Here is a 15,968-nt window from a genome sequence, read left to right on the forward strand (position 1 = left end):
ACTAAAAGGGAGAACCAGAAGGCAACACAGACATGAGGGATCTCTGGGATAAGAGACGGCCCACCACACCACCATCAACAAACCTGAGTGAACACGTGAATGTGAGGGGACGACAGCGTACAAATATCCCAGTTCACCAAACACTCTATATCAATGTTCCCTCCAGATCTGAGCCTTTACCTGAGAAAAAATCTACTGATTAAAGGCTTGACTGAATAAATATGTTTTCAACCTCGACTTGAACACTGAGACTGTGTCTGAGTCCCGAACACTGATAGGAAGGCTGTTCCATAACTGCGGGGCTTTATAAGAGAAAGATCTGCCCCCTGCTGTAATCTTCATTATTGGAGGAACCAACAGATAGCCTGCACCTTTTGATCTAAGTAGGCGTGGAGGATCATACTGGTACAGAAGTTCACTCAGATACGGTGGTGCGAGACCATTAAGTGCTTTATATGTCAGTAGTAAAATTTTATAATCAATGCGAGATTTGATTGGGAGCCAGTGTAGACTGATTAATACAGGGGTGATGTGGTCATATTTCCTAGATCTAGTGAGGACTCTTGCTGCTGCATTCTGAACTAATTGAAGCTTATTTATGCACCTACTCGCACACCCAGACAGTAAAGCGTTACAGTAGTCTAATCTAGAAGTAACAAAAGCATGAACTAGTTTTTCTGCATCCTGTAACGACATCATATTTCTAATTTTAGCAATATTTCTAAGGTGAAAGAAGGCGATCCTGGTAATATTATTCACGTGAGCCTCAAAGGAAAGACTCGAGTCAATAATCACACCAAGGTCTTTGACAGCCGTACACACTGAAACAGAAACACCATCCAGAGATGTTAGGTAATCGGAAAGTTTGCTTCTAGCTGCATGTGGTCCTAGTAAAAGTACTTCCGTCTTATCTGAGTTTAGCAGAAGAAAGTTATCGAGCATCCACTGTCTAATGTCCTTTACACATTTTTTAACATTGTTAAGCTGATCTCTCTCATCTGGCTTTGCTGAAATATATAGCTGTGTATCATCAGCATAGCAATGGAATCTAATACCATGTTTATGAATAATTTCTCCAAGAGGCAGCATATATAAAGAGAAAAGCAGAGGGCCTAAGACAGATCCTTGAGGAACACCAAACTTTACCTCAGAGAGTGTGGAGAACTCACCATTAACATCAACAAACTGATAGCGATCAGCGATATATATATATATATATATATATATATATATATATATATATATATATATATATATATATATATATATATATATATATATATATATATATATATATAGTGGGGCAAATAAGTATTTTAGTTCTCCCACTTAAAAAAAATGAGAAAGGCCTGTAGGTACATATATAGATACATATACCACTGTCAGAGACAAAACGAGAAAAAAATCCCGAAAATCACATTGTCTGATTTTTAAAGAATTTATTTGCAAATTATGGTGGAAAATATGTATTTGGTCAATAACACAAGTTCATCTTAATACTTTTATATACCTTTTGTTGGCAATGACAGAGATCAAACGTTTTCACAAGGTTTTTACACACTGTTGCTGGTAGTTTGGCCCATTTCTCCATGCAGATCTCTTCTAGAGCAGTGATGTTTTGGGGCTGTCGCTGGGTAACACGGATTTTTACCTCCCTTTAAAGATTTTCTATGAGGTTGAGATCTGTAGACTGGCTAGGCCACTCCAGCACCTTGAAATGCTTCTTACGAACCCAATCCTTCGTTGCCCAGGTGGTGTGTTTGGGATCATTGTCATGCTGAAAAACCCAGCAACGTTTCATCTTCAATGCCCTTGCTGATGGAAGAAGGTTTTCACTCAAAATCTCACGATACATGGCCCCATTCATTCTTTCGTTTACATGAGTCAGTTGTCCTGTAAATCTTATAACTTCATATACCTAATGAGCAAGCTATTGGTGACTGTGGCAAGTAAAAAAGTCTCAAAGATGTTTAAGGATAAAACCTTGAGAGGAACCAGACTCAAAAGAGAACCTCATCCTCATCTGGGTGGCACAGTCCATTCATTATAGTTCCATTATTGTTGAGATTTGCTGTTCAGTGATTGGTGCTAACATGCAGAGCTTCATTCAAACTGCAATCTGTTAAAACAAAGTTGGTTGTTGCCATTCTTTACTGATCATCGATGGATCCTATGTGGAGACCCAACACCAGCTCCATCAGACAGAAAGCCCAACAGTGTCTCTACTTCCTGAGAAGACTGAGTCCCCTCCCCATTAATTTTCAATGCAACTATTCTCAGATATAAAATGGGTAAGAGGTTATAAGTGCTGAGAAATGATCATACATATGCTTGTTGCATTGTTTTGGGTACAGGTAGCTTGTTAGCCAATGTAGTTATACTGCAAATGGTCTTTATGATTAACATTTTCTGTATTTTTCACTATTGTAATGTGGAAGTGTAGTCGTATAATTGTAATAATGTTTTAAACAATGGATTTTGTAATGAGCTGTGAAAAGACAAAGATTGTGGGTATTATAGCATTTGTCATAAGAATTAACTATGAAGTGTTCTCATGATCTCCATATGATGCACACATCATATTGTCAGGCTGGAATAATGATTTTACTAAATCTTATACGGCACAAAAATGGCAGACAAAAAGGGCTGAATCGTGTATAAATGAGACATATGATACATAGAACATTTTCGATCTGCATAGCAATATCCATAATTTTGCCATTAACAATAAATTGTACTAAAAGAATGACTTACAAATTGCTTGAAATTGTTTTGCTTGTAAAATTATCCAGGAAAAAATGATTTTATTCATGTAAAAAATCTAAAATAAAACTCAAGCCATTATTTTGTCAATTGAATTTTAATTCCCCAAACCAGGTGTAACATTCGAACAAGGCAATTATGATGTGAAAAAGTTATGTGTTGCCCAAATATTATGTATTAACTGTATTTATTATAGGTTCATTTGTCTCCAGGGAATAGTTGTTGACTGGGAGCCGTCTCATCCTCAGGAATCTGAAAAAAAATTGAACAGGGTGAATGCCAAATCAACAAAAAATCCCACATTGTCCATTTAAACCCTAATCTATATTAATATATAAAAAAGAGCAAGATATGGATTTTAGACTGCTGACAGTGTAATTAAATGTAGGTTTTCATTCTTATTGCTTTAGTCAACACTTCCGACCTATCTCCCAATATCTTTTTAACACCAACCAGAGCGTAAGATTGTTATACAGTTTGTGATGTTAATGCATGTTCAACCCTCCATTCATTATTGTAGTGAGCTATCCCATGTTGTTACATTGTAAAAATGTTTTATGGTAATTATAAATTACTGAGTGGAAAGTGAAATTTTCCCAAGAGAAGTTGTCCAAGTGGAGCCGATCAGGTTTTAAAAAGCATGGAAAATTACAAGACCAAAAAAAAACCTTTTTGGATTAATGTTAGTAAACGAATAACAATCTTAAGAGACTAATCCAATATATTTTTCATGTACTATGAATTGCCTGAATTCTAAAACACATTGGGATCACTAGACCCTGTTTTTGTTTCCAGATGTTTTTGCCAGGTCTTTACTACAGCTGTCTTTTAGTTTTTGTTTGTATATTTTGCTTTCAGTTTTGCCTTCCAAAATTAAAATGGATGCAAAAAAGGATAATATAACCCTATACAATTCAGAATATAGCCTTACACAGAATACATCTTATTTCTTTTGTCAGCAGGCACATTATCATTAAATACAAAGGCATCAGTTGCACAGGCATCAATACATACCCATTCCATTTAATGAAGAAGTTTGTTTCTGAATTCAAGCGGTTCTTTTCTTTCTCCATACTTTTATCCTTTTTTCTGTGATCTTCAGGCCTTTTTGTATTCTTCACCAGTGCATTATTTTTAAACCCATGTGAAATAGTATATTTGGCCATACCTAATGTTTTTTTTGTTTGTTTTTTTTGTCTTTGAAAGGTTTGTTTTAATTTTTCAGACTAAAGATGACCTACTAGTAACAGTTCTTAAGACAATTTCACCTAGGCTTTCATCTACTTATAATACATGCAAGTAAGACAATGAGGTAATAGTAAGAAGCTGTCAGGGATTCACCCTGCCACGCCCCCCTCTGTAGCTGTCAGGGATTCACCCTGCCACGCCCCCGTCTGTAGCTGTCAGATCCACCCTGCCACGCCCCCCTCGATAGCAGTCACGCTGCTTCCCAAGATTACCGACAGCTGTGGCTCATGAAAGATCAGACTACATAAACTCACGTTCTTGAGTCACAGGGTGTCGGTCGTTATATTGTCAAGCTGGACAATCGCGTGGCTGCTCGACCGCCGGCTGTATGTGCGAATTCCACTTCCGACTTGGATTACTCATTGCCGAAGGCTTTATGGATTATGCTTGGGACATTCGAACTCATAGCGGACAACGCGTATCGAGCGGATGTCTTTGTTTGTTGTTTTCAACGGCTTATGAGTGTTTTTGTGTTGTACGGTTGTTGAAATAAAAGGACAATGATCGGACTATATCGGCTTCCGCGTCTGCAGCCTGACAGAAGCACACACCTGATGATGTTTTTTGACTAATAAGTGTTTTCTCTTTTAGGCAAGAATAATAATAATAATAATACTAATACTAATACTACTACTAATAATAATAATAATAAGCAAAAGAAGAAGAAGAAGAAGAAGAAGAATTATAACAACAAAAATACATACACCCATAATTAAAATGTGGAATTATTTTTTTGCTATTGCTTAAACTCTGTAGAGACAACACATGCTAATAATTTCAGAATTTTCATTTCATATAAAGAATTTCAGGTATTTAATGCATAGTATAGTAAGTTATTATTATAATTTTTATACGATCAATATAGTTTATGTAGTGAGCACAAACAAAGGGAGGAATACAAACAGTGAAACACCTCTGAACACTTTTCGAGAACTGCTCATTCAAAATAGCAGACCAAAGCTTACTTTTAGCTATTAGCTAGCTATTTATTAATATATTAATAAATTGATTCTTACGGTTGCACTTTCCCGTACTCTGCCATACTCCATTTCTTGTACAGGTGGCATAAAATTGATATCCATCATCACACTGGATCAATACATGTGTATTAATCCTGTAAGTATTCTGTGGGTTCTTCACTGTTCCATAATCAATATTTGGTTTTGAACAAGTAATCTCTGAAATACAGGCAAAATATTTGTTTGGATTTATTCAACCATTATATACGCAAGTTAATAAAGTAATTAATTCTTTAAAATGTATACATACCAATACACCCTGGTTTTGGATCCCAGCCGTTCTCTGTACATCTAGAACTTGGACCACCTTTATAACCAGCTTCACAGTTATATTGTATATCCGCATTTAATTTATAAATTTGCTTGTATCTATAGTAGTACGAAAGAACCAGATGTTCCTCTTCTGGTTTTTCACATGTCATTTCTGCAAAATTATTAGTTTTTATTACTTTGTCTTGGAATTATGGTGCCAACAATATTGTACCAGTATTTTTACTGTATTGTGTTTTACATTTTTACCCTCACACACTGGTCTGGATGACCATGTTCCATCATTTTGGCATTTAACACTTCTTGACTGTTGCTTTGTTCCATAAAACCAGTGTGTTTTTAAGCATGTAATCTGCACATGTTCACCAACATGAAATACAGATACCCCTTGAGGTTCTGTACTATAAACACCAACCGTGGGTGACCCAAGCATACATACAATTTCTATTGGTGTCAAAATGAGATAAAATACAATGAGAAGGAATAAGGTTTACAAAGATCTTCGAAACTGTAAAATATAATATAATATATATATATATATATATATATATATATATATATATTCAACTTGAGTAAATTTAACACAGGAAAACAAAGACTGGGTTATCACCTTCACATTCGGGTTTTATACTCCAGCCGTATTTTGTGCATTTAGGTTTTCCAGGTCTGGGTTGATACGTTTCTTCACATTTATAATGTATTATATCATTTTCTTTGTACAGTATAGCAAGATTTGTAATTCCATGTGGTATTTCAGGGGCCACGCATTCTATATCTGCAACAAAGACCAAAAATATTTTAATTATATAATAATAGATACAAACAGATAACAAAACAAACACATTTTTTTTTTTATTTATGAAACAGTAAAAATTTCTTTCAACAAAAATTTTCAACCTTTCAAAAACTTGTTCTTTTTTTGTCAAATATATATTTGCAGTAAAATGAACTAAGCAAACCACCAGGAAGTTAAACTGAATGAAAACGCATCCTTGAGACATAACATTAGCATATAAAAAATATCCCATGTTGTTACATTGTAAAAATGTTTTATGGTAATTATAAATTACTGAGTGGAAAGTGAAATTTTCCCAAGAGAAGTTGTCCAAGTGGAGCCGATCAGGTTTTAAAAAGCATGGAAAATTACAAGACCAAAAAAAAACCTTTTTGGATTAATGTTAGTAAACGAATAACAATCTTAAGAGACTAATCCAATATATTTTTCATGTACTATGAATTGCCTGAATTCTAAAACACATTGGGATCACTAGACCCTGTTTTTGTTTCCAGATGTTTTTGCCAGGTCTTTACTACAGCTGTCTTTTAGTTTTTGTTTGTATATTTTGCTTTCAGTTTTGCCTTCCAAAATTAAAATGGATGCAAAAAAGGATAATATAACCCTATACAATTCAGAATATAGCCTTACACAGAATACATCTTATTTCTTTTGTCAGCAGGCACATTATCATTAAATACAAAGGCATCAGTTGCACAGGCATCAATACATACCCATTCCATTTAATGAAGAAGTTTGTTTCTGAATTCAAGCGGTTCTTTTCTTTCTCCATACTTTTATCCTTTTTTCTGTGATCTTCAGGCCTTTTTGTATTCTTCACCAGTGCATTATTTTTAAACCCATGTGAAATAGTATATTTGGCCATACCTAATGTTTTTTTTGTTTGTTTTTTTTGTCTTTGAAAGGTTTGTTTTAATTTTTCAGACTAAAGATGACCTACTAGTAACAGTTCTTAAGACAATTTCACCTAGGCTTTCATCTACTTATAATACATGCAAGTAAGACAATGAGGTAATAGTAAGAAGCTGTCAGGGATTCACCCTGCCACGCCCCCCTCTGTAGCTGTCAGGGATTCACCCTGCCACGCCCCCGTCTGTAGCTGTCAGATCCACCCTGCCACGCCCCCCTCGATAGCAGTCACGCTGCTTCCCAAGATTACCGACAGCTGTGGCTCATGAAAGATCAGACTACATAAACTCACGTTCTTGAGTCACAGGGTGTCGGTCGTTATATTGTCAAGCTGGACAATCGCGTGGCTGCTCGACCGCCGGCTGTATGTGCGAATTCCACTTCCGACTTGGATTACTCATTGCCGAAGGCTTTATGGATTATGCTTGGGACATTCGAACTCATAGCGGACAACGCGTATCGAGCGGATGTCTTTGTTTGTTGTTTTCAACGGCTTATGAGTGTTTTTGTGTTGTACGGTTGTTGAAATAAAAGGACAATGATCGGACTATATCGGCTTCCGCGTCTGCAGCCTGACAGAAGCACACACCTGATGATGTTTTTTGACTAATAAGTGTTTTCTCTTTTAGGCAAGAATAATAATAATAATAATACTAATACTAATACTACTACTAATAATAATAATAATAATAAGCAAAAGAAGAAGAAGAAGAAGAAGAAGAATTATAACAACAAAAATACATACACCCATAATTAAAATGTGGAATTATTTTTTTGCTATTGCTTAAACTCTGTAGAGACAACACATGCTAATAATTTCAGAATTTTCATTTCATATAAAGAATTTCAGGTATTTAATGCATAGTATAGTAAGTTATTATTATAATTTTTATACGATCAATATAGTTTATGTAGTGAGCACAAACAAAGGGAGGAATACAAACAGTGAAACACCTCTGAACACTTTTCGAGAACTGCTCATTCAAAATAGCAGACCAAAGCTTACTTTTAGCTATTAGCTAGCTATTTATTAATATATTAATAAATTGATTCTTACGGTTGCACTTTCCCGTACTCTGCCATACTCCATTTCTTGTACAGGTGGCATAAAATTGATATCCATCATCACACTGGATCAATACATGTGTATTAATCCTGTAAGTATTCTGTGGGTTCTTCACTGTTCCATAATCAATATTTGGTTTTGAACAAGTAATCTCTGAAATACAGGCAAAATATTTGTTTGGATTTATTCAACCATTATATACGCAAGTTAATAAAGTAATTAATTCTTTAAAATGTATACATACCAATACACCCTGGTTTTGGATCCCAGCCTTTCTCTGTACATCTAGAACTTGGACCACCTTTATAACCAGCTTCACAGTTATATTGTATATCCGCATTTAATTTATAAATTTGCTTGTATCTATAGTAGTACGAAAGAACCAGATGTTCCTCTTCTGGTTTTTCACATGTCATTTCTGCAAAATTATTAGTTTTTATTACTTTGTCTTGGAATTATGGTGCCAACAATATTGTACCAGTATTTTTACTGTATTGTGTTTTACATTTTTACCCTCACACACTGGTCTGGATGACCATGTTCCATCATTTTGGCATTTAACACTTCTTGACTGTTGCTTTGTTCCATAAAACCAGTGTGTTTTTAAGCATGTAATCTGCACATGTTCACCAACATGAAATACAGATACCCCTTGAGGTTCTGTACTATAAACACCAACCGTGGGTGACCCAAGCATACATACAATTTCTATTGGTGTCAAAATCAGATAAAATACAATGAGAAGGAATAAGGTTTACAAAGATCTTCGAAACTGTAAAATATAATATAATATATATATATATATATATATATATTCAACTTGAGTAAATTTAACACAGGAAAACAAAGACTGGGTTATCACCTTCACATTCGGGTTTTATACTCCAGCCGTATTTTGTGCATTTAGGGTTTCCAGGTCTGGGTTGATACGTTTCTTCACATTTATAATGTATTATATCATTTTCTTTGTACAGTATAGCAAGATTTGTAATTCCATGTGGTATTTCAGGGGCCACGCATTCTATATCTGCAACAAAGACCAAAAATATTTTAATTATATAATAATAGATACAAACAGATAACAAAACAAACACGTTTTTTTTTTTATTTATGAAACAGTAAAAATTTCTTTCAACAAAAATTTTCAACCTTTCAAAAACTTGTTCTTTTTTTGTCAAATATATATTTGCAGTAAAATGAACTAAGCAAACCACCAGGAAGTTAAACTGAATGAAAACGCATCCTTGAGACATAACATTAGCATATAAAAAAATAACTTTTCTGCACATTCTCATATTGAATCGTTCCTGTTCTGCATTCTATAAAATATAACTTTTGGTTAGACATACTTAATGATGTCTCTTAATAAGGCTTATTGTCTTAATTATAATTTGTAACACTAATTACTGTTACATAAAAGAATTGTAAGAAATGTAAGAAATATGAATTTTTTTGAAAAATGTATATGCAGCCTTACCTTGACTTTTGACAAGGGTAAATGAAAAGACCCAAAAAGCAACAAAGAAGATTTTGGAAACCTCTTGCATAGTGGATCCCATCCTTAAGAGATTTGTAACATAGGGATTACTGTGATACTCCTTTTTGACAGTGGATCAGTAAAGGTCCTTTGTTAATCATTTATCAGAGCTGACGCAGATCTTTGTACACATTGAGAGTAGTGTTTAAAAAGATTTTTATTTGAATATTGTTATACTTAGATAAAGGAGATAATTGTATAATATTGCAGTTTTAAGAAGAGTGTTTTCTTTTTAAGTAATAGGAAAGCCATATACAGATATTGTCTTCAACAAGGGATGGTTTGTCATCTTGTAGTCAATATAGACCAGTTTACATTCTTAATTACAATAGAAACCTGTTATAGATGAAGCAAAGGATTATATTACAGCTTTTATAAATTAATAGTATATGTAATGTACTATTTTATACTTTCTGAGAGTTGTATATCATGTATTTGTTTGTTTCTGAAAAAAGGGCTTGTAATTACAAGCAAATAACATTGTAAATCTAATATTCTTTTAAATATGAGCACAGATGTCACAAAAATGTATATGTAAATAAAGGGTCAATATCCTTTCACTGGCCTTATGGGCAGTGTATCAGCACAGTTCAGTAAATGGTCACATGATTTACAAAAAAAAGTTTTTTTTTTTGTTTATTTAGGAGGAGATAAGCATAAATAGACTACAGGCATTTGGACATTTTGCTATGTTTGGATAAATATAATCCTTTACTACTGTTTTTCTATCAATACCTTTAAGACTAATTTATTAATAACCAACATAAACATTTTAACTGATTAACAATTAATTACATTTTACCAAATAGTAATAGTCTAATATTAAGGGTATTTCCTTATTATTATTAAGTGTAATGGCATTAGGAATGTGTCAGCGTCTGGACATTTTGTTGGTTTGTTTTTGCTTTGGCAACCAGATGCCGTTACTGGGCTCTTATCCCCCTACTGGGCCCTAGCCCCTAATTGTTTAATGTCTCCCACCTGCTTCTTGATAGGGTTGTCTATTCAAGTTGCCCCTTTTGCCTTGGTCTGTGTTGGTTCATTATATTTGTCTTCATATTATATATTTGTTGTTCATTATATTTGTTGTGGTACAGTCGTCAGTGTATTTGTCATTATTCTTGTTGTGGTATCTTCTGTCTTGATATTGGTCTTAGTATTTGTCTTTTTTGATACTCGCATTTGAAACTGAATATGTGTGTGTTTGTTTGTTCTGTTTTAGTGAGTGTTTTTCTATTTTGTTTCATTACTTTGTCTGCTGTTTTCTCAAATTTTCCGACAGTAAAGTTCAAATATTGAACTGTCAGAAAGAGGACTTTTTGTCCCTTATACATTAAGCTTAATGTATAAGGGACAAAAGTCCTCTTTCTGACAGTTTAATTTATTGTGCAATATTTTTGTGAATTACTGCAAGAGAATATATTTGGACTTTAAGACTACCAAGTACAACGTTCACACATTATTACTTCCTTTTATAAACGGAACCCTACATATTAGGGTCCTTTTGCCAGACTAATCTGCCTGATTCATCCTAATAGTCTAAAACTGTTTGGAGCTTCTACTGTTAACCTGAAAATAAATTTAAAAGACACCAGTGTCCTCTTTTGATATTTAGAAATAGTAAGATGCTTACAGTAAGTAACAGAACTTGAACTATCAGGCATTGCAAGTTATATTAAATTACAGTGTATAGGTGGAGAAGACTGCTGCGATTTTCAGTGTTCTAAAATTGAGATCTGATCGAGATGTTTTATGAATTATTTTATAATGAAATGGGTTCTTATAGGAGAAATTCATAAACACGCTGATATAATGTTTTACTGTGTTTTATTGCATTTGAACAATTGAATTTTTTGCCTTTGTAACATCCTGGGTATACATTTTCAAATCAGCTCAAATCATAATAATAATAATAATAATAATAATAATAATAATAATAATAATAATAATAATAAAAAAAACACCACATTTGTCTGTTTATATATTTTTTTATTGTAAAATCTAATTTTGTTTGTTTATTCCTCAAGTTTGGTTTTGTGATGCAATGAAAATTGCATAAATAAAGCTATGTTTCACTACACATTGTTCATGGATATAATAAAGAAAATAAATAAAAAAAACAATTTGAATTATAGTAAAATGCATTTCATATGTACAAAAGTTAAAAATTGACATCATTTTTTTTTACTACATTATTTCAAACTCATTATTAGCTACTTATATTCGAACATCAATGAATGACTTGTTAATTTATCAACAGTATGACTTTTATTATCAAGTTGTACCATCAAATGCAATTTCCTTTGTAGCTGAGACATTCCACTCTGCATTTGGTCCATGCAGTTCAGAGCTTTATTGCTGTCCAGTGATTGGGGGATGATCGGTAATGAAAAAAAAAGAGGTGAATGATGCAATCACTCTACCTACTTTCCTCACACTTTCCTCAAGCTGCAATTTCTCATGTATTAGCTTTGAACAGGGGTCTTCTGGTTGAAGATTTGGAATTGCAAGTTGTGACCATACAACCAAAATACTGTAACATATACTGACACATACCAGAGCAATCAGTATGTGTCATTTGTTATTCAGATGATCGAAAAATATTTGGGTTGAATACTTTTGCAAGGCACCAATATATTATTAAACACAGAAATGTTGCCTTTGTACTGTAAAATGAATAATCACCTATTCTTAGATATGAAAATAAGTTAAAAAAAATAAAATTGATCGGAGATAAAGTATTCAGTAAAATTTAAGGTTATATTACATGCTTGGCAGTCGCTGGGTAAACACCCCTTGGTGACACGTTTCCTGCGCGCCACCCGGAAGCTGAGGCCCGGGACGCAACCCAGAGTGCCTGCGTGGGACCTGGCCTTTGTGCTGGCGGCTCTGTCTGATCCCCCCTTCAAACCTTTAGCCGAGGTGGCGCTTGGGTACTTGTCTATAACGACTGCTTTCCTTCTGGCTATATCCTCCTTCAAGAGGGTCAGTGACCTATAGGCTCTTTCCGTAGCTCCATCTTTTTTGGAGTTTACCCCTGGCATGGCTAGTGCCTTCCTTTACCCTAAACCAGGATATGTACCTAAGTTGCCCACAGTTCGGCCATGACCTGTCGTGCTGCAGGTATTCTACCCTCTTCCTTTTTAAGCCCCTGACCAGGAGAAGCAAAACTGACTGGTCAAGTGCGAGCACTGGACACGTACGTCCACAGGACGAGTCCGTGGACTTCATTTTTGTAGCTTCTGTCACCACACCAGTGACGCGGAAGTGTTCCCAAAGATCAATCAATCAATCAATCAATCAATCAATCAATCAATCAATCAATCTATCTATCTATCTATCTATCTATCTATCTATCTATCTATCTATCTATCTATCTATCTATCTATCTATCTATCTATCTATCTATCTATCTATCTATCTATCTGTCTGTGATAGAAGGGTATCTGCAAGATTAAAAGGGAATGTTTATAGGACTGTGGTGACACCTGGTATGTTGTATGGTTTAAAGACAGTGTCAAAAAGACTAAAGGCGAAGCTATCAGAGTTGAAGATGCTGAGATTTTCATTGGAAGTGACGAGGATGGACAGGATTAGAAATGAGCATGTAATGATTTGCAAATCTCAAAAATCCATATTCTATTCAAAATAAAACAAACAAACAACAACAACAAAAAAAACATTTTAAAGGTTTAAACTGCAAATCTATATCTGAGAATATATTTTAAGGAAAAACTATGGTCATTTTGAATTTGTAGGTTGAACATGTCTTATATAAGTTAGGACAGGGACATGTTTATCACTGTACAGCATAATTTCTTCTGTCTTTATACATCTGGGAAGTGAGGAGACCAGTTTTTTGAAAGAGGAATGTTGTCCCATATGTGTCTGATACAGAACTTTAGCTGCTCAACAGTTCTGGGTGTTTTTTGCTATATATTCTGATGTTTTCAAATTGTGAAAGGTCTGGACTGCAGACAGGCCAGTACAGCATTTGGACTTTTCTACTACAAAGTCATGCTATTATAATAGATGCAGTATGCATTTAGCATTGTCTTGCTCAAATGTGCAAGGCCTTACCTAAAAAAAAAAAAAAGATGTTTTCAGTATGGAAGCTTGTTGCCCTAAAACCTGTATATACCAGTTAGCATTGATGGGGCCTTTCCAAATGTGCAAGCTGCCCATTCCACAGACAAAGAAATAAAAAAATGTATTTGTCTGACCACAGAACTGTTTTCCACTTTGCCTCATTACATTTTAAATGAGCTTTGGCCCCAGAGAGGATTGTGGCATTTCAGGATCATGTTCATGCATTTATCCAGCATTTTTTTTTGGATGTTAGTGACATGGCAAACTGTATTTACAGACAATGATTTCTGAAGGAGTTAATGAGTCCATGCAGTGATTTCCATTACAGAATTATGCCCGTTTGAAATGCAGTGTCACCTGATGGATTAAATATTTAAGGAATTGAGTATTTATTTTTGATTTCTTCAGAATATTTGAAAATTTTAATTATTTTTTACTGCAAACAATGAGATATTCAACTGTTTTAGAATTTTATGTTGAAGAATATTATTCAGAAATTGTTCCACAATTTGTAGGAAGAGTCTTTCACAGATAATGAAGCTCTGCTAATCTTTCTCAAGACTTTTGTTGCCCGACCCAACGTGTTGCAGCCATCAAATTAAAAATGAAATTTATTTTCTTTAAAATTATACATTCAATTAGCTTAAACATTGAATATATTTTCAATGTTATTGTTATTATTACGAAATAATTGTATTTTTTAATTTTATTGACTATTTTCTTTTTTTTTCTTTTTTACTGAGTATCGTAAACCCTACAAAGTCTAGTGTTCATGCTTTATTAAACAGTCTATAACTACAACAGCATAATGCTTAGTTTTTCTCCCTTTCAGAAATAATCATTAATCTTATATATGGTAAATCATAAATCTATAAAGATTATGACTGCATCTGCACACAGGCAAAACAATTTTTAGTAAGCATTAAAATAATAAGAAAAAAAATCATTTACAGTCATTTAAAGGTGCATTTTTATGTACTTGATTTTTTAAAGGACATTGTTTCAACTTTTATATGACTCGCATTTTAATTGGCCTTAGTTTGTTAACCCTTTTATTTGGCCTTAGTTTGTTGACACAAGGTAGAATGACTCCATGGATTCATGCTGCTGATGCTAAATTCTGATAAAAGCACCAAAATGTTGTAGCTGAAATCAGTTCACAAACAATTCACAAATACTATCCAGTATTGTTTACATCACCAATTAAATTTCTACAAACATTTAAACATCAGCTTTAGATACTAAGCATTAAATTATTTGCTTATAAATTAAAATACAATAATCTCTATTATGCTAATATCATACATTTTCATGAAAAATGACCCCTGGCATGGGGTCATATGCATCAAGAATTATCACATGTTTTTAGAACAGTCTCTGTGTTACAAACACATGCTAAACTTTGTTTAACAAATAAATGTAACATATACTGCTTGAATATTTCAACAAGCAATATAAACAGTAAATGTCTACACAAACATTATACAATGGTGCTAATCACAAATAGCTATATACATATCTACATATCAGAAACTAACAATTCACTTAAACATGTGATTTGCTCACCATTCTGGGAATATAGGTTTAAATTATAATTTTAAACTGGAATCGTTATAGAAGTTCAGCGAGGTTTTAACATGAGAACAACATGCATTTATCTTTGTGTTTTTTTATCTGTCACCTATTTTCTAAACTATCACATGTGCCCCAAAATCAGCATCCTTAAAGGGGCAGCACCCAACATGAACAGTATATCAAACACTCAAACCAACAGATCTGGAACAAACAAACATGACAGGTCTCTGATTCATCATTGATTCATTGATTAAAAAATCAAATTGCCTCCCATTTGTATATTTGGAATGTGAATTCTTGTGTTGTTTGGGAGGTTGGGTTTTGCAGTAACGTACAGTCATAGACATGACAGTATAGACACGTAGACAATATTAAAACAAAGATAACATTTAAAAAAGAAAAAAGTGGATTGTAAATACATGTCATTGAGGAAAACAGAGTAGTTGTATGTGTACAGCATATTTCAGGTCTAAATCTACTTACATGTACATGTTGGTGCATTTCCCCACTTTGAGTCAATGCAGTTGATTTTCTGTTTCCCGGTTATGCTGTAATTTTCACGGCACTCATATGTCACTGATTGCAGAGAAGTTCTCGCTTCATGAGAAGTAATAACGGCGTTTTCAACATAGGGAGGAGTAGGACATTTCTGATCTATTTGCATAAAAAGAAACAAAGGAACTGATCACTATGTAA

General features: G+C 33.8%; 1 protein-coding gene across 9 annotated transcripts in view; it reads right to left on the minus strand.

Moving 5' to 3' along the window:
• LOC310735404 (complement factor H-like) overlaps positions 1-15,968 on the minus strand; it is a 189,708-nt gene that overhangs the window by 39,420 nt on the left and 134,320 nt on the right. For 7 of the 9 annotated variants that reach the window (XM_083558118.1, XM_083558122.1, XM_083558112.1 and 4 more), the window contains 5 exons: positions 15,756-15,926; positions 8,934-9,098; positions 8,585-8,779; positions 8,316-8,489; positions 8,010-8,224 (listed from right to left, as the gene is read on the minus strand). In XM_083558118.1, coding sequence (XP_083414244.1) covers positions 8,025-8,224; positions 8,316-8,489; positions 8,585-8,779; positions 8,934-9,098; positions 15,756-15,926 — 905 coding nt within the window. In that variant the 3' untranslated portion in view covers positions 8,010-8,024. Of the gene's footprint in view, positions 1-2,841; positions 3,016-8,009; positions 8,225-8,315; positions 8,490-8,584; positions 8,780-8,933; positions 9,099-15,755; positions 15,927-15,968 lie in introns of those variants that run through there. The other 2 variants (XM_083558121.1, XM_083558120.1) reach the window with 2 other exon arrangements.

This window comes from Silurus aristotelis (assembly GCF_946808225.1).
Source record: "Silurus aristotelis genome assembly, chromosome: 13".
NCBI lineage: Eukaryota > Metazoa > Chordata > Actinopteri > Siluriformes > Siluridae > Silurus > Silurus aristotelis.